This window comes from Leptonychotes weddellii, chromosome 7 (assembly GCF_054177405.1).
Source record: "Leptonychotes weddellii isolate Sample4059 chromosome 7, ASM5417740v2, whole genome shotgun sequence".
NCBI lineage: Eukaryota > Metazoa > Chordata > Mammalia > Carnivora > Phocidae > Leptonychotes > Leptonychotes weddellii.
The window spans coordinates 114,792,310-114,812,455 of record NC_138375.1 but is presented as its reverse complement, the minus strand read 5'-3'; the positions used below and the strand labels follow the sequence as shown (position 1 = coordinate 114,812,455).

The window sequence follows — 20,146 nt, the reverse complement described above, 5'->3', positions numbered from 1 at the left end:
CCAGCTAGTATCTTTATAATTGTCATTCTGAACTCTAGTTCCAACATCTTAGTAATGTCCATGTTGATTAGGTCCCTGGCAGTCGATACTGCCCCTTGTTCTTTTTTTTTGAGGTGAGTTTTTCCATTTTGTCATTTTGTCCAGAGAAGAATAGATGAATGAGAGAATGAAATGCTAAAAGGGTAAAAACGACCCCAGAAAAACATACACCAAACAAATCAGAAGAGACCCAAAACTGGGGGGAAGAGGGAAAAAAAAATGATCAGGCTGGTGAATAGAACAGAGCCACACACTAGATTTTGGGTGTATTTTGGTCTCTTAGAAGGAACTGCCTCCCAAAATTTTAAAGAAAGAAAAACATACATATATCCAAAAATAAGGGTAAATACAGTGAAGGGATGGAGTATGACTATAAAAATGAAAATTAGAAAAGATTTAAAAAAGGAATTGATAAGTTCGTTGAAAAAGGAAAGGAGAAAAATTTAAAAAAAAAGAAATAGAAAAAGAAAAAAATGAAGAAAATTTAAAAACTTAACTTTGAAAGACTAAAGAATCATGGGGGGAAAAGCCATGAATTCTATGTGCTATATACCGCTAGCGCTGGAGTTTTGCAGTTCTCATTGATCAGTAAACTTGGTCTTTGCTGGATGTTCTTGCTGATCTTCTGGGGGAGGGACCTGTTACAGTGATTCTCAAGTGTTTTTGCCCCAGGCAGAATTGAACTGCCCTTGCCAGGGGCCAGGCTAGGTTCTCAGCTCGGGTTTCCTCTGAAGGCTGTCTATACAGCTTTCGAAGATGCGAAGGGGTGCCTAGGTGGCTCAGTTAAACGTCTGCCTTCGGCTTAGGTCGTGATCCCTGGGTGCTGGGATCGAGCCCTGCATCAGGCTCTCTGCTCAGGGGGAAGCCTGCTTCTCCCTCTCACATTCCCCCTGCTTATGTTCCCTCGCTTTCTGTCTCTCTTGGGGCCCCACTCCTTGGTGTGACCTTAGAGTAAAGCAGTCATTCCTGTCTCCCTGGTCTTTGGCTGCACTCTGTGCTCTCCTGGCCTGTGACCGAGCATCACATGGCCCCAGTTGGAGTCTCCAAACCCAGCAGATTCCTACGGCATGCTCCCGTGCCGCTTGTCTCTGTGGGAGGAAGGGGAATCTCCCCAGTTCTGTTGCTTGTTGGGCCCCGGCTCAAAGAGCAGTGGCCCGACTGTGCTGGGGATCACGGTCGTGGCAACCCCAAGCTGAGAGCCCACTCGTGGGCTCACTGTTTGCAGCTGGCTTTGCCCCCTCTGATACCTGGGAGCTCTGCCACACTCAGGCATCCTGTCTTCCTGAGACCCTGAGCTTCCTGAGACCACACTGTCCCAGCGAGGGTTCCACCCCCCTGCTTAGCCACTGGAGCGACGTCCCTCACTGGAGCCGACTTCTAAAAGTTCCTATTTTGTGCACTGCTGCTCTATTACTTGCTGGTAGCCGGCTGACGGAGGCTCCCTCCGCATATCCTACCTTCCAGAAAGTGGTTGCTTTACTGTTCATAGAGTTGCTGCTCTTCTTTTCTTTGATCTCCTGTTGAGTTCATAGGTGTTCAGAATGGTTTGATAACTAGCTGAATTCCTGGGACCAGATGAAATTTAGGTCTACTCCTCCGCCATCTTGTTAGCCTTCTAGGGTAGTTCTGTTTTTAAGTTTTTGGGGAATCTCCATGCTGTCCGCAACAGTGCTTGAGGGTTCCTTTTTCTCCACATCCTTACCAACACTTGTTTCTTGTGTTGTTGATTTTAGCCTTTCTGACAGGTGTGAAGTGATATCTCATTGTAGTTTTTGCTTGTTTGTTTTTTATTTTTAAGATTTTATTTATTATTTATTTGACACAGAGAGACACAGTGAGAGAAGGAACACAAGCAGGGGGAGTGGGAGAGGGAGAAGCAGGCTTCCCGCTGATCAGGGAGCCCGATGCGGGGCTCGATCCCAAGACCCTAGGATCATGACCTGAGCCGAAGGCAGAAACTTAATGACTGAGCCACCCAGGGGCCCCTCACTGTAGTTTTGATTTTCATTTCCCTGATAAGTGATGTTGAGCATCTTTTCAGTTGTTTATCGACCATGTGGATGTCTTCTGCGATTTTTAAAAAAATTTCAATTCAATTAACGTATTATGTATTAATAGTTTTAGAGGAAAAAGTCAGTGACTCATCAGTCTTATATAATGCCCAGTGCTCATTACATCACATGCCCTCCTTAATGTCTATCACCCAGGTACCCCATCCCCTCCACTCCCCTCCCCTCTAGTAACCCTCAGTTTGTTTCTTATAATTAAAAATCTCTTATAGTTTGTCCTCCCCCTCTGATTTCGTCTTGTTTTATTTTTCCCTCCCTTCGCCTGTGGTCCTCTGTTTTGTTTCTTAAATTCCACATATGAGTAAGATCATATGGTATTTGTCTTTCTCTGACTGACTTATTTCGCTTTTGTTTCGCTTAGTGTAATACCCTCTAGTTTCGTCCACATTGTTGCAGATGGATTTCATTCTCTCTGATGACAGATGCTTAACGACTGAGCCACCCAGGCGTATTTAGGGTTTTTTAAGAATTAAAGGGTATAACCACAAAATTCCTAATCTCCACATGAAATTAATGTGCATTTTATACCTAATACGTAGTGTGATGCATAGTGAGAAGGAAGCTCAGAGATGGTCTGCATGCTTTGTGTTCTGTAGAGGTACCTGTAGTTCTTCAAGATTTCAGATCTAGTAGGGGAGGAGTGAAGGCCGGAGGTAGGGGAGCTTCCTGCTTTGCGTAGAGTCTGCTTCTGTCTCTTCCTCTGCCTCTCTCCCCCCGCTCGTTCGCTCTCTCACTGTCTCAAATCGGGGGCACCTGGGTGGCTCAGTTGTTAAGTGTCTGCCTTCAGCTCAGATCATGATCCCAGGGTCCTGGGATTGAGCCCTGCATTGGTCTCTCTGCTGGGTGGGAAGCCTGCTTCTCTCTCCTACTCCCCCTGCTTTTGTTCCCTCTCTTGCTGTCTCTCTTTGTCAAATAAATAAAATCTTTAAAAAAATAATCTTAAAAAATAATGAAACCCATAATGCATCTAATAGAGTAAATAATGATGAAGTTAGAGCAACACACTGGTTTCTACTTCTGGGTAATTATGATATATGAGAACAGAGGCATTTTTTTATAGGGTAGAGTGCTTCATTGAGGCCTTGTACTTGTAGTATTAATACCAGTTAGTTTTTTATTTTTTCTGCAAATAACAGAAAAAACTCAGGGAGCGCCTGGGTAGCTCAGTTGGCTATGTGTCCGACTCTTGATTTCAGCTCAGGTCATGATCTCAGGATTGTGAGGTCGAGTCCCGCAAGGGCCGTCTGCTGGGTGTGGAGCCTGTTTAAGATTCTCTCCCTCTGCCCCTCCCCCCCGCTTGTGCTCACTCTCTCTCTCAAGAAAAAAACAAAACAAAACAAAACTAGCTCAGCTGCCTTAAAGCATGAGAAATTTTTATTATTTTACAAAACATGAAATCTGATGGCGAAGTAGACTCCATATTGTTTCCTTCAGTGGCTCACTGTCACTGTAGTTTCTGTACTGCCATTCTGAGTGTGTTAACTTAGTTATTAAGCCAACTTTTTTCATGACTCCAAAAGGCTTCTGCAGTTTTAATCATCACTTTTGTATCCAAGCAACTTGCAGAGGAAGAAGACTTTTCCATATGTCTGTCTTTTTTCCCCTTATTTTTATAACCAAAATTTTTAAACACAAAATCTGACAAAATTATATAAGGAACACCCTTGAATTCCAATATTAGATTCTACAACCAACATTTTTTTGTATTCCTCTTTCATAGCTTTAGCCATCTGTTCTACCTACTCATCATGTTTCTTAGGTTTTTTTTGTTTTTTTTTTTAAGATTTTATTTATTTGACCGAGAGAGAGGGCAGAAGCAGGCGGAGCTGCAGGCAGAGGGAGAGGGAAAAGCAGGCTCCCCACTGAGCAGGAAGCCCAGTGCAGATGTGGGGTGGATCCCAGGACCCTGGGATCATGACCTGAGCTGAAGGCAGACATTTAACCAACTAAGCCACCCAGGCGCCCCTGTTTCTTAGTTTTTTGATAAGTTTGTAAGTAAGTTTAAGTTTTAGCATCAGTGCATTTCACTTCAATATGTAGATGGTTAACACAAGTTCATTTTATTTTTTTATTTTTTAAGTAAACTCTACCCCCAGTGTGGGGCTCAAATTCATGACCCTGAGATCAAGAATCATACTCTCCCAACTGCGCCAGCCAGGTGCCCCCCACATTTTTTCTTTAATAAATTATCAGTAAACTGTAGTGAAATGTACATATCTTAAGCGTGCCATTTGATGAGTTTTGAAAAATGTATATAAGTTGTGAAATCCAAACCTCTATTCAGATATACCTTAGAACTTTTCCTCTATTAATTCCTGTTCTCACCCCCAGAGGCAACCATTTTGTGTATTTTTTCCCAACATATATTTGTTGTATTTAGAATTTGAGATAAATGGAATCATATTTTCTGAACCTTTTTGTGTCATGTTATTTTTCAGTCAGCATGTGTTTCTGAGTTCTTGCTTTTGTTGTTAATGCTCTTTTATATAAATCTACCCCAGTTTGCTTAGTTCATTTCTGTTGACACCTGGGCTGTTTCTCGGTTTTATTGCCACTTTAGTCATCCCACAGGATACATCATAATCAGAATATGGAATGGTTCCATCACCCCCCAAAGTTCCCTTGTCCTGTACCTTTAAAAGTAACTAAAAAGTAATTTAAAAAATCCTGTTTATAACGCCTGGCAACCACTGATGTGTTCTTATAAGAATATATGTAAATATAGGACATACATTATGCACTTGGCTTTTTCACTCAGCATAATGACTTTGAGACCCACTGAATTTGTTCATTTCTTTTATCACCCAGCATTGTTTATTGTGGATGTACCAGTTTGTGTATCTCTTCATTTGCTGAAGAAATTGGGGTGTTCCCAGTTTTTTTTTTTTTAACTTTATTTATTTATATTTTTAAAGATTTACTTATTTATTTGGGAGAGAGAGAGAGAGAGCGAACATGGGCAGGGGAGGGGCAGCAGAAGATGGAGAGAGAGAATCCTGGAGCAGACTCCTTGCTGAGTGTGGAACTGGATACGGGGCTCAATCCCAGGACCCCAGAATCATGACCTGAGTCAAAGTCAAGAATTGGTCACCCAGCCGACAGCCACTATTCATATTCAAATATGAATAGAGCTGCTATTGAATGTTCAGCTGCAGATTTTTGTGTGAACAGTTTTTGTTGTTGTAGGGTAGATAACCAGGAATGGGATTGCTGGGTCATATGGTAAGTGTATGTACTTACTGTATTTAGTCTACTCGTGGTTCACTGAGCTTATAGAATCTGTAAATTTATTTCCTTGGGATATAGTTTGTGATACATTTGGGGAAATCTTGACTATTATTTTTTCAGGGTTTTTTTCCTGTGCTATTTTTCTTCTCTTTTTGGGACTTCAATTATGTGTATGTTCAGTCCTTTAATACTGTCTCACATATCTTTGATCCTTGTTCACTTTGGGTTTTCAACCTTCTTCTCCCCTCCTTAATTAAGATTGGGTCATTTTTTTTTTTAATAGATTTTATTTATTTATTTGACAGAGAGAGCCACAGCGAGAGAGGGAACACAATCAGGGGGAGTGGGAGAGGGAGAATCAGGCTCCCCGCTGAGCAGGGAGTGATGCGGGGCTTGATCCCAGGACCCTGGGATCATGACTTGAGCTGAAGGCAGAGGCTTAACGACTGAGCCACCCAGGCGCCCCAGGATTGGGTCATTTCTTAACTCTATCTTCAAGAAGTTCACGGTTTCCTTTTTGCCATCTCTTACCAGCTGTTAAGTCCATCCAGTGAATTTTTATATTCAGATAATGCATTTTTTTAGTTCTGGAATTTACACCTGGCTCTCTTATATTTTCTTATTTCTCTAATTAGATTTCCTGGCCATCCATTATGCACATTTGAAAATTTTTCCTTGACCATAGTTAAGACAGTTGCTTTAAAATCTTTGACTATTAATCATAACATCTTGGTCATCTGAAGTCAGTTTCTATTGATTGTCTTTTCTTTTGATTTTGTTTTATATATTTTAAATTTTTTTTGTCCAGTAGTTTTGGTTTGTGTACTGGGCTTTATGAATGATACATTATTCGGTCTGAATTCTCTTATATTTTCTTTAAGAGTGTTGTGTTTTGTTTTAATAAGGCGATAACTTGATTGAACCCTTATTTGAAACTCGTCTTTTTTTAATGGGCAACATCTGAAATCTCTGTTCATTTCTTTTAGCTATAGCTAGGCTGCTTGGATTGTCCCATGCATGCATAGTTTAGCGGCCACATATTGGAGCATGCCTACTCTGTTGTTCTTTCTTGGATTTATCTCCTATTTTTCTGATCCTGAGTTTGTCTTGAACTCTTTCTTCTTTTTCTTCTTGTCAGTAAGCCTTTCTGTTTAAGTTTGACTTCCCTCCTTGGCATCCCGGGGCCTTTCCCCAAGCAAGATCTTTAAAGTAAATAAATAAAATCCTTTGAACTCAGGGAGTGCCATTATATTATTCCATATGTCAGAAATTCCAGTTTTTGCTTGCTTTTAGTCACTGTCTTGTGCCTTCAAGTAGTTTTTTTTTTTTAACATTTTGGTTAGAATTCATAGTTGTTTTCTGCAGGAGGGTTGGTCCAATAAATAGCCTTTCCTTCACTGGGGCAAATGTGTGTTTTTTCTTTTTCTTTTTTTTTTCAGATGTTATTTATTGATTTGGGAGAGAGGGAGAGCAAGCACCAGTGGGGGGAGAGGTAGAGGGACAAGCAGACTCCCTGCTGTGCAGGGAGCCCAGTGCAGGACTCGATCTCAGGACCCCGAGATCATGACTTGAGCCGAAGGCAGACGCCTAACCCACTGAGCCACCCAAGCACCCCAGAAATGTGTTTTTTCTGTAAGGACATTTTCCCCCATAATCCCTTTTTCTGTACTTCTCTTATCTCTTTCATCAGAACTGCATCACATGCTTATGCCTAAATCATTTGTAAGCCAGGCGAATGACTAATGGTTCTTAAAGTATTGTACTGGGACCCCTGAGGGTCTCTGAGAATTTCAGGGGTTCATGAGATCACAAGTATTTGTGTAATAACCTCACCACGATCTTTGCCTTTTCCACTTTCATTCTTTTAGGAGTGTATATAGAGGAGTTTTCTAAAGGTTTTGTGGCATGTTATATTGCACCAGATTGGATGCAAAAGATATGACATGCCAACTCTCCTCTACTAAGCCAGACACTAAAGAGATTTACAAAGTTGTGAAGCATCTTAATAAATTATTTTACTATTTTGGAAGGGTTATTTTTCACAAAAAATTTTCAATTGTAATATGTAATTGCTTTATTTTTATTTTTAAGTAAGTTAATAAGTACTTTAAATTTTTTCTCTGTTCTGATTTCTTTTTTTTTTTTAAAGATTTTATTTATTTATTTGAGAGAGAGAGAATGAGATAGAGCATGAGAAGGGGGAGGGTCAGAGGGAGAAGCAGACTCCCCGCTGAGCAGGGAGCCCGATTCAGGACTCGATCCCGGGACTCCAGGATCATGACCTGAGCTGAAGGCAGTTGCTTAACCAACTGAGCCACCCAGGTGCCCTGTTCTGGTTTCTTTTTTTTAAGATTTTATTTATTTAAGAGAGACAGCATGAGTGGTAGGGGGGGCAGAGGGAGAGGGATAGGCAGACTCCCCACTGAGAGTGGAGCCTGACACAGGGCTCGATCCCAGGACCCTGAGATCATGAACTGAGCTGAAGCCAGACGCTTAACTGACTGAGCCACCCAGGTGCTCCAGTTCTAGTTTCCAATACATTAAATATTGATAGAGATGACTTACGTAAAGTAAACCTCTCTGGACTTTTTTTTTTTCTAAGATTTTATTTATTTGGCAGAGAGAGACACAGGAAGAGAGGGAACACAAGCAGGGGGAGTGGGAGAGGGAGAAGCAGGCTTCCCGCTGAGCAGGGAGCCCGATGCAGGGCTTGATCCTAGGATTCTGGGACCATGATCTGAGCCGAAGGCAGACGCTTAACAACTGAGTCACCCAGGTGCCCCAACCTCTCTGGATTTAATCCTTATTATTTATTTATTTATCTTAAAAAATATTTTATTTATTTATTTGCCAGAAAGAGAGGGACAGTACAGCAGGGGGAGCGACAGGCAGAGGGAAAAGCAGGCTCCCCGCTGAGCAAGGAGCCCGATGCGGGACTCGATCCCAGGACCCCGAGATCGTGACCTGAGCTGAAGGCAGATGCCTAACCATCTGAGCCACCCAGGCGCCCCTTAATCCTTATTGATTTTAAGACTATAAAGGCAGCCTTAGCACAGAACATTTGAGAGGGGTTCATTCACCTCCTAAAACTGAGAATGAGGCTCATCTCTGGTTTGATATACATGACTATGTGTTGGGTGGATATTTGAACAAACTTGAGGTATGTTTAAAAGGAAGAGGGTTAATTGCTGCTGGGCAGGTATTCCATATACTTCACTTAGCTCATGGAATAAGGTGTGTGCCATTGAGTTAGGTAGTCAGGATACGTCAGTCTAAAGTAAAAGCTTTGGTATCTTTTAATTTTAAATTTATATTGATACTGATTCCATTAATTTTTTTACAAGACTTTTGGGTTCAATGTTAGATTCCACTTGTTTTCACATTAGATCCAAATACTTTCTTTTTTTTTTTTTTTTAAAGATTTTATTTATTTATTTGACAGAGACACAGCGAGAGAGGGAATACAAGTGAGGGAGAGGGAGAAGCAGGCTTCCCGCTGAGCAGGGAGCCCGATGTGGGGCTCAATCCCAGGACCCTGAGATCATGACCTGAGCCGAAGGCAGACGCTTAACGACTGAGCCACGCAGGCGCCCCCCAAATACTTTCTTTTATTCAGTCTTTGAATAGTACATTTAAATTTTAGGTAATAATATTAATTAACATTGATACATACTTAGATACTAAGTATTCTTTGTATTTTAAACTCAGATCATATGTGAAGCCTTAGAATATGTCCTGCTGCAGAATTGAATTTCACGGTTTGAGAATTTACCCCATTCCATTTTGTAATTACTAGAAATTTTCCATCATAAAATCAGTTTGTGGTCTGAGTATCTTGTACTAGAACATTTGCTAAAATGTTCTTTTATATTCTCCTTTATCAGTCATCTCGAGGCTCTTTGGGTAACATTTAAGAGATACCCAATTGGGTGTATACTTTTTAACCATTGTATTTCAAACTTTAATAGGAATGTGTAATCACCTAAGGATCTTGTTAAAATATAGAATCTGATTCAGTAGTTATGGGTAGGACCTGAGATTTTGCATTTCTAACAGTGTCCCATGTGATTGATGCTTCTGCTGCTTGGGAAAAAAATGATCAAGGCTCTAATTAACTCATAGGAGAAGGAGAAAGATCTGAATCCTGTTAATGTAGGCTGAATGTACCTGCTTTTTCTTCTTTTATTTCCTAAACAGGTATAGGTCAATGAATCTGATGTGGGGCTTCTGCAAGAAAGGGTGCCAAACAAGGGCAGATTTGGAAGATTCATAAATGAGTTGATAGCAGTAGCCTTTGGTCTTGCCATTAAATTTCCTTAGTGTTTTATTTTTTATACCATTGTTGGTGGACGTGTGGTCAGTGTACGTTGGATTTATTCTTAACTCTGCACTTATTTCTGTGCTGGAGGAAATGAAAAATTTAATTGCATTTTGTGGTTTTATAACTTTTTTTTTAATTTACTTGCAGGTATTGATCAATATGACAGAGATAGCATCATAAATGACTTTAAGAATGGGACCTGCAAACTTCTCGTAGCTACTTCTGTTGCTGCCCGAGGTCTAGATGTAAAACATCTGATTCTTGTAGTGAATTACAGCTGCCCCAACCATTATGAGGATTATGTGCACAGAGCAGGACGGACTGGAAGAGCAGGCAATAAAGTAAAAAGAATTTTTTAAAGTTGATTTCCATTATATTTAAAATATAGGTTGTTTTTTTTTTTTAAGGATTTTAAGGAGTAGATAATAGGAGTTACGGGGACATTTTGAAAATGATCAATCCTCAGAGTATGGGGACTAGTTGATATTCATTTCTATATGTAGTAGTATTAAAATTATCAGATAACTAGCCATTGTATTTAGGCAGATAGTGTTAATTGTTTATATCCTCTTTTAGGGTTTTTTATTTTACCCTACCTTAAAATTTCTGTGTGTGTATATACATACATGCATATAGTTTGGGATCTTTCATTACTGTTTTTTTAGATTTTTAAAAATTTATTTATTTTATTCATTTGAGAGAGAGAGCACAAGCAGGGAGCAGGGTCAGAGGGAGAGGGAGAAGCAGACTCCCTGCTGAGCCGGGATCCTCTGTCCTAGAGCCGGAGGCAGATGCTTAACCAGCTGAGCCACCCAGGCACCCCTTTCATTACTGTTTTTAAAATGTAGGATCATAAATATACTTCCCCAAAACTATCACCCTTTTTTCTCATTACTTCCCTGTCCCACTCCATATGCTATGTATATTACTTGCTTTTTAAACTCACCTGTAGTCTGGTAAGTATGTAGTCTAAGTCATTCTTTTTGAAGGTAGCAGAATATTCTGTTGTTGGAAGCATTGATGATGATATATTTGATATTCCAACCCTGGACATTTCTATATTGTGAAGCAATATTAATAATAATAGGATATATTTATGTAGTACTTACTGAGTTCCAGACGCTGTTTTCAGTGCTTTTCACATACATAGTCTTACTTTATCCTCACAGTTTCCCTTTAAGGTAAATAATATTACTCCAGTTAATAGATGAGAAAAGCTAAGGCACATGGAAGTTAAATTAGGTGCCCACGCCCAAGCTTGCATAGCTAATAAGTAGTGATGGCTTTTATTATTTTAACCTGAGTTATTCTATGGATTTGGGAAAGTGTATAAAAGGAGCATGTAGTAAAAATTGTAGCCTTTTTGGTCCACATACAGTCTCTGTCATTTGGGTTTGTGTGTGTGTGTGTACACAAACCTTAAAAAAGAAGTGTTACCATTCTTAAAGAGTTCATGGGCAGTACAAAAGCAGGCCACGGGTCAATTGTGGTAGTTAGATATACCTGGAATACTATATTAAGGCATGTTTTAAAATTTGTCACATTTCTCTGGTAGGGGCAGGGTAGTTGTAGAGATGACATTCTGATCGTGGTGTACTGTTCCTCTACTCCCAGCTTTAGCCTTTCTCTTGCTTGAACCAAAAAGCTCCTGGAGACATGTGAAACCTTAGGTTGACTTCATTTTTGTATATAAAAAATTTTTGTATATGTGTATGTATATATGTATGCATGTTGGGTATATGTGTATGTTGTGTATATATACACATGTGTGTATATATACATGTGTTGTACACACATATACATATATAAAAAGATGAAGTCAGCTACATCATCTCCCTGGGGTTTTCTAAAGCCTAGGGTTTCACATGTCTCGAGGAGCTTTTTGTTTTCCTTAAGATTTAATTTATTTGTCAGAGGGAGCGAGAGCACAAGCAGGGGGAGCGGCAGGCAGAGGGAGAAGCAGGCTCCCCGCTGAGCAAGGAGCCTGATGCGGGACTCAATCCCAGGACCCTGGGATTGTGACTTGAGCTGAAGACAGACGCTTAACCAACTGAGCCACCCAGGCGTCCCTCCAGGAGCTTTTTGGTTCAGGCAAGAGAAAGGTTAGAGTTGTACATACATGTATACATACACATACATATACATATATGCACACACACCATAAATTGTTTTTTTTATCTTTTACTGGTCTTAAAAAATTATGTAAGGGAAAAATTATATGGAAAGCTAAATCCTAGAAAGTTAATATAAGTTAGTTGGGGTAGAGTGGTGCAGTAGGTAGTGTAGGAAGGGAATGCAAAAAAAAGGGGGAAAGATAATGTGCTATATTAAAATCCATATATGTGACAGTGCATTTGTGCATTTATCTAAAATCATATATTTCTATTTATACATGAAGAAATTAGAAATTTTCTGGTTTTGCTTATTTTTAAATATTAAACATAGATATTTCACTTTGAAGCATTAAAGAATTTAGTAGGACTCTTCTGTTTTTTTAAATTCTTTAGTAATGAAGTTAGTCTTAAGAGGATTTATTAGGTGGGTCAGATTTTATCTTGTGATGTGAGTAAGAGTCTTATTGTTAGTGCCTAATAGTTCCACTTTTTCATCATTCATTAGGGTTATGCGTATACTTTTATCACAGAAGATCAAGCTCGCTATGCCGGTGACATAATTAAAGCTCTTGAATTGTCAGGAACTGCAGTGCCTCCTGATCTGGAGAAACTTTGGAGTGATTTCAAAGATCAGCAGAAAGCTGTGAGTTTTTTTTTAACTCCCATTATTTTTATGCAGCTCATTATTGTGTTGTAAATCTTGAATATTTAATACTTGTAAACCTTGATAGGATTATTTTATCTCTTTAGAGAGGGGGGAAAAGGAGTGAAAACAAAATCCTTTCTTTTGCTTCAACCCAGTATTATGTAGAGTTCTTTTTTTGTTGTTCATGTGCTAGATGAAGTGTTTTTGTTACATTGGTATGCACTGCTTTGAAAAATACTTAATTACTCCTAAGTTCCTGAACACTAACGTTTTTTAGTATGAAATTAACTTTTTTGTTTTTCATTGAAAGGAAGGGAAAATAATTAAAAAGAGTAGTGGGTTCTCTGGTAAGGGATTCAAGTTTGATGAAACAGAACAAGCTTTGGCTAATGAGAGGAAGAAGTTGCAAAAAGCGGCTCTTGGTCTGCAAGATTCAGATGATGAGGATGCTGCAGTTGACGTAAGTGTCCTTTTTCTAAGCCTCATTCGTGTCAGTTGAAGCATTGTTGCTTTCGTCCTGGAGGTCTTACCATTTGCTTGTTGAGGTAGCCAGTTATTGCAAACCTTTTTGATGTGTGCACTTCCCAAACCTTTCTCTCTCTCTCCCTCTCCCTCTCTCTGTCTCTCTGTATAGTCTCATAATGTCCTACCCATATATATGTATTTTCATAAAAATGAGGCCATACTGCTTTATAACCCTTTACAACAATAGTCTTAGGTTGAAATCTTCTCGTTTTAGTAAATTGATTCTTACGTTCTTTTTTTAATGAATTTTTTAAAGATTTATTTATTTTGAGAGAGAGAGAACGTGCACGAGTGGAGGGAGGGGTAGGAGAGAATCTCCTGCAGACTCCCTGCTGAGCACAGAGCCCTACCAGGGCTTAATCCCATGACCTTGAGATCATGACCTGAGCCGAAATCAAGAGTAGGATGCTGAACTGACTGGGCCACCCAGGCACTCCTCATTCTTATATTATTCTTACTGGTTACATAATATTTCATTATATGGATATTCCACAGTTTAATTAATCAAACCCTAATTTTGAATGTGTGGGTTGTTTCAATTATTCATATTTGGAATATATTATCATAAACTGTATTTTACTGCTTATCCTTGTGCATTTAATTTTGCACATTCATCAGATTAAGTTTTGAGGTTGAGTAGCGTAAACAGAATTGCTAGACCAAAAGGGTTATCTAATTTGGTTCTGAAACATTGTCAGATTGTCCTCCTGCAAAGTGAATACTAGTCTGCATCCCCTGTAGTGGTATGAAGAGTACCTGGCTCCCCATGTCTTTAATAATATTAGTACTAGTATTTTTATTGTGTTAAACTTAATCACTACAGAATATCGTCATTAACAATAGTCAGCGGGGCCCCTGGGTGGCTCAGTTGGTAGAGCATGCGACTCTTGATCTTGAGGTAGTGAATGTAAGCTCCACCCACATTGGGTGTAGTAGAGTTTCCTTGAAAAACAAAAACAATAATAGCACTTTTGAGTGTTACTGAGTGCCATGCATTGTGTCAGATGTTTTACAGGGATTATTTCATTTACTTCTGCACATTATCCAGACAAGGTAGATACTCAAGAGTATTCCCATTTTATAATTGAAGAGACTGAGATTTAGAAAGAAAGAATCTTTTCAGATTTACATAGCAATTAATGGGATGAACTGGGCCCTGTACCCATTCTTACTTCAGAGCCCATGGTCTTAGCTAATGGCATTATTTGTGACCCAGTGGAGAGGGACACTGAGGACTCAGCAAATTCAGGGTTTCACAGAGTATCCTTTGGAACCCAAAGAAGCTTGAGCTTTAGAAGAGCATGTTTCCATTATACAATAATTTTGGAAAGTATCCCTAGTGTATACTACTAGTAGTGGTATTAGCGTATCAAAGGATGTGTAAAATCCTCCCTAAGAAGCGTGTTTCACTTTAACTCAGAAATCCTCTAACACATTTGGTCATTGATTATAGAAGGTGTTTTTTTAAATATATATATATATATATATATAATATTGTACATACATTATATTGTATTAAACCTGAGCTTAGGACATAATTTTAGAATCAGGAATTCAATCTGATCTTGTCGTTTGAGGAATTTGAAGCCCAGAAAAAGTATTTGGCCCACAGCCACATTGGCTGTTAAGCACAGACAGCACCAGACCCCAGATCTCTCATTAACCCTATACCATTTCTTTCTAATATACCATACTGGCTTAAAATTTAATTAAGTCAGTGTTTTAGTTATTGGTTATGGTGTAACAAATCAGTCAAAATGTTGTAGGTTAAAACAACAAACATTTATTATCTCACATTTCCTTTGGGGTAGGAAATCAGGAGCAGTTTAGCTTGTAGTTCTGTCTTAGGGTCTCATTGAGGTTGCAGTAAAGCTGTTGTCCCAGGGCATGGCCTTCTGAAGGCTTGACTGATACAGGATCATATTCTTTCGAGATGGCTCACTCACTGTGCTTTTGTCAGGATACCTCTTTTCTTTTTCTTTTTTTTTTTTAAAGATTTTATTTATTTATTCATGAGAGACAGAGAGAGAGAGAGGCAGAGGGAGAAGCAGGCTCCCAAGGAGCAGAGAGCCCGATGCGGGACTCGATCCCAGGACCCTGATATCATGACCTGAGCCGAAGGCAGACGCTTAACCATCTGAGCCACCCAGGCGCCCAGGATACCTCTTTTCTTTTCTCTGCCTGTGTGTCCTTATAACATGGCAGTTGGCTTCTCCCAAAGTGAGTGAGCTGAAGGAGTGGGCAAAGAGGAAGCCTTAAGGCCTTTTATGACTAATGTCTAAAGACACACACTGGCACTACTACTTTATTCTGTTCTTAGAAATATGTCGTTAAGTCCAGCCCACACTCAAGGAGAGGCTCCACCTTTTGAAGGGGAAGACTATTAAAGAAATTATGGCCTTGCTTTGAAAACACCTCAGTTTTGTTTTCTCTTTAGGGGGATAGGGGCAGAGGGAGAGGGAGAGAGAGGATCTTAAGCAGGATACACACCCAGCGCCGAGCCCAACTGAGGGCTCGATCTTACAATGCTGAGATCATGACCTGAGGAGAAATCAAGAGTCATATGCTTTAGGGGAGCCTGGGTGGCCCAGTCAATTGGGCGGCTGCCTTTGGCTTAGGTCATGATCCTGGAGTCCGGGGATCGAGCCCCATGTCAGGCTTCCTGCTCAGTGGGGAGCCTGCCTCTCCCTCTCCCTCTTCCTGCCGCTTCCCCCTGCTCGTGCTCGATCTCTCTCTCTCTCATTCACTCTCTCTCTCAAAAATAATTTAAAAAAAAAGTCATATGCTTTAACCAACTGAGCCACCCAGGCCCCCCAAAAAACCACCTCAGTTTTTTTGTTACTTTGAACATTATTTTGAATCTCATTATATGAAATATATCAGTTCTTTCTCTGGTTTTTTTTTTTTTTTAGATTATTTATTTGAGACAGTGCGCATGAGTGGGGAGGAGGGCAGAAGGAGAGGGAGAGAGAGAATCTTAAACAGAATCAGCGCTGAGCGGAGCTCTATGCGGGGCTCGATCTCACAGCCCTGAGATCATGACCTGAGCTGAAATCAAGATTCAGACACTTTAACTGACTGAGCCACTGGGTGCCCCACCTAATTAATTTTTAAAACCCTACACAAGCTCTTCTCTGCATTTGAGTTTTAGCAGATAAGGCCTTATTAGCCTAATTTAAGTATATAAAGGGGTTTGTATCTCTTTAGTTGGCATTGTCAGTAGTCATTGTTGGGCAGAAGGCATCTTTAAAAGGAAATGCAAATAGCCTATGAGGTAGATGTTTCCAGCCTTAGAATGACACAGTTGCAGCTGGACTCATATGGCTCCTGGAAGAGCTGAGGTATTCACCCTTTGTTCTTGCTTTGATGGGGAAAACAGCCTTACTGTTTTTCCTTTTTTGGTTCAAAGGAATAAAACAATAAAGCCTTCTTTTCTGATTCTGTTACCCAATTTTTTTTTAAAGATTTTATTTATTTGGGAGAGAGAGAGAGAACATGAGTGGGGAGGGGCAGAGGGAGAGGGAGAAGCCCGACTCTCCACTAAGCAGGGAGCCCGTCGTGGGGCTCTATTCCAGGACCCCGGGATCATGACCTGAGCTGAAGGCAGACGCTTAACCAACTAAGCCACCCAGGTGCCCTTCTGTTACCCAGTTTTTTTTTTGTTTTTTTTTTTAAAGATTTTATTTATTTATTTGAGACAGAATGAGAGAGAGAGAGCACCTGAGAGGGGGGAGGGTCAGAGGGAGAAGCAGGCTCCCTGCTGAGCAGGGAGCCCGATGCGGGACTCGATTCCGGGACTCCAGGATCATGACCTGAGCCGAAAGCAGTCGCTTAACCAACTGAGCCACCCAGGCGCCCCTGTTACCCAGTTTTTAAGGCAAACCCATTTACACTTTAGAAGTTGGGAAGGTTTTGGGGATTCCCATCTTAGGAACATGGACCATTCCCCATGAGAACTGTTGACTATTTTTAGTGGCCTACTGGCCTTGAGTTATACTGCCCTTTTTTCCAGCCTTTTTCATTGCAGTTTAATTTATCCGCAAGTCATACTTATATCTCAGCTGCATCATGTTGGGTGCTCTGTCTTGACAGCACATGTTCCTCAATTGCTAAACTGGGATGTATTTTCTGGACCACTTAGGAGTGTGCTCACTTGGTTCATGTGGCATTGTATCTGTTTTCTTTCTCTTTCTCTTTTTCTTTTCTTTCTTTTTCCTGCCATAGGTAACTGATTTTTAAAAATGTGCCACCCTCAACAAATAGCTGGTCTATTTTCCTATTGATCTGTGTGGTTGAATTAACATATATAAGTGTCTAATTCTAGCCATTTGATAGAAATAGTCTTTATTAGTTTCTGTGGATATATCTAAATTGGTATTTTTAATCCAATTTTTATTAATCTTTCTTTTTCTTATTTAGATTGATGAACAAATTGAAAGTATGTTTAATTCAAAGAAGAGAGTTAAAGATATGGCTGCTCCTGGAACATCTAGTGTTCCTGCTCCAACTGCAGGAAATGCTGAGAAATTAGAAATTGCTAAGAGATTGGCTCTTAGAATCAATGCTCAGAAGAATTTGGGAATTGAGTCTCAGGTATTAAGTAATTTGTTCCAAGTTTTAGTCATTACTTTTTATGTCAGCACAAAGGAACAGGTTGTTCTAGACATTGAGTTAGTGGGAATTTAACATTAATCTGAATACAGAATTCTTCAATTACTGCATTTGGATAATTCCTCTTATATGGTTGACTGAAATCTTAATGCCTGTTTTGGAACTCCTAACTGAAGCATGTTAGCTGTTGATAGTTTTTTTTTAAGATTTTATTTATTTATTTGACAGAGCACAAGTAGGCAGAGCGGCAGGCAGAGGCAGAGGGAGAAGCAGACTCCCCGCTGAGCAGGGAGCCCTGATGTGGGGCTCGATCCCAGGACCCTGGGATCATGACCTGAGCCGAAGGCAGACGCTTAACTGACTGAGCCACCCAGGCGCCCCTTAGCTGTTGATAGTTGTATAAAGTAATAATCTGATTGATCTTACCAAAATATTAAGGAAATAACTCCTTTTTGGTTTTTTTTTAAGATTTTATTTATTTATTTGAGAAAAGAGTGCACAAGTGGGGGGAGGGGCAGAGGGAGAGGGAGAAGGAGACTCCCCACTGAGCAGGGAGCCCGATGTGGGGCTCGATCCCAGGACCCTGGGATCACGACCTGTGCCGAAGGCAGACGCTTAACGACTGAGCCACCCAGGCGGCCCCGGCTTTTTCTTTTTTGATCTGCTTTTATTAGGCACACAAGCAATTCCTTGGAAGTATAATACCTGGTTACATAACTCAAACTAACATGGGCTTAAACAGTGTAAAATGTGTTAAATATTTCACATGCCATCTTTCTCTTGAGATCTCTTTTATTAACTTAATTTTTAAGAAATTATCAACTTAATTTTTAACTAAGAGTAAACTTTCATAGCATTCCCAAAGAATAGTTTGTTTATTTTAACAGTGTTTTGAGGATTTTGAGAGTTTGTGGATCTGTAGAGCCCTGTGCCCAGTAGATGGATAGCTTTAGGACTGTAACACCCAAGCTGGAAAGACCCAAGCCAGACACTAGTGGACTGACTCAGTGAGGCAGCCACAATCAAGGCTTAGAGGCTCAGGTTTCTGTTTTTGTTTAGCCAGTGAGGATCACTTCTCTCCTGCTTGGCTAAGATCAGGTGTTTAGCCAGTGAGTTACCATGAAGTGTCTGCTATACTTGGGCCTTACTTCCTCTGAAAACAGGGATTATAGGGCCTAATCTAATATTCTCTGGGATTATTATTGCTAATAACTCTTTACAAGTGAAATCAAATAGCCACGCCGTCTCATTGTTAGAAAAGCTTGAGGTTTGAGTTATGTATTAACTACAGAATTCTGTCCACATTAGGCACATAGTAAAATTAAGTTCAAATTAAAAAGGTTTAAGTACAAAATAAAGTAACAGGGTAAGTTAATTTACTGTACATTGGCTTGGGCTATGAGAGGAGGAGAGCTCAGTGGTGGTAGTGGGCAAAGATTCTAATTTAGAGGAAATTCTTAGGAGCCACAAAGTTATATAAATGATTTTAGAAGTATTTCACTATGTTTGATATCAAGAGTTACCTAATTCTCTATGATCCAGTAGAATTTTTAATAATATAGAGTTGAATGTTCTTTATTTTTCTCATCAAAGTAAGGGAGATAGATATATTAAACTTAATATGTACTGCTAAATTGCACCTGAGTAGGACTCTGCTTTAGAAAGATGCTTCTAGTTAGTGGCTTTGCAGAATAATTTGTGGTAGGATCCCTGATCCTGTCTCTGCCCTCATTTGAGATTTGACTGTAGGTCTTCTTAACTACAGGATGTGATGCAACAGGCCACCAATGCAATTCTCAGAGGTGGCACCATTCTGGCTCCCACCGTGTCTGCCAAAACCATTGCAGAGCAACTTGCTGAAAAGATCAATGCCAAGCTCAATTATGTGCCTTTGGAGAAACAAGAAGAAGAGAGACAGGATGGTGGACAGAATGAATCTTTTAAGAGATATGAGGAAGAATTAGAGATCAATGACTTCCCACAGGCAAGTAACAGTTTTAAACCTTTTTGAATCATGGAGTAAAAACTCTTACTTCTTTAGGAGCAAAAATAATTTCTTTAAAACCCATGAACATTTTAATAGCTACCTCACTTTTTATTTAGATGAGGGAGACAACAATAGAAATTTTATATTTATGAATATATTCTAGTTATATTAGGATCTAAATGATTTTATGTGAAGGTGTTAATTATATTCTTAATATTGAACATAATATTATTTAACCAGCCTGTTCTTTGTCAGTATACCAGGTTCTTGTCCTGTTGTGAAGTGATTTTTCCCCCCACCCTTTCTTCCATAGACTGCTAGGTGGAAAGTTACCTCTAAGGAAGCTCTGCAGAGAATCAGTGAATATTCCGAAGCTGCAATTACAATCAGAGGAACATATTTCCCACCTGGCAAAGAACCTAAGGAAGGAGAGCGGAAAATTTACTTGGCAATTGAAAGTATGTATTGTTGGTTCTGTTGCAGTCTTTTTTTTTTTTTTTTTTATTCTTATGTTCATCCCCATACATTACATCATTAGTTTTAGATGAAGTGTTCCATGATTCATTGTTTGTGCATAACACCCAGTGCTCCATGCAGAATGTGCCC

General features: G+C 39.8%; 1 protein-coding gene across 2 annotated transcripts in view; it reads left to right on the top strand.

The window, feature by feature from the left end:
* DDX46 (DEAD-box helicase 46) overlaps positions 1 to 20,146 on the top strand; it is a 72,796-nt gene that overhangs the window by 42,745 nt on the left and 9,905 nt on the right. The window contains exons 16-21 of one of the 2 annotated variants that reach the window (XM_081827043.1): positions 9,805 to 9,998; positions 12,277 to 12,414; positions 12,728 to 12,877; positions 17,362 to 17,535; positions 19,319 to 19,537; positions 19,854 to 19,998. In XM_081827043.1, the coding sequence (XP_081683169.1) occupies positions 9,805 to 9,998; positions 12,277 to 12,414; positions 12,728 to 12,877; positions 17,362 to 17,535; positions 19,319 to 19,537; positions 19,854 to 19,998 (1,020 nt within the window). Of the gene's footprint in view, positions 1 to 9,804; positions 9,999 to 12,276; positions 12,415 to 12,727; positions 12,878 to 17,361; positions 17,539 to 19,318; positions 19,538 to 19,853; positions 19,999 to 20,146 lie in introns of both variants that reach the window. The other variant, XM_081827042.1, reaches the window with a different exon arrangement.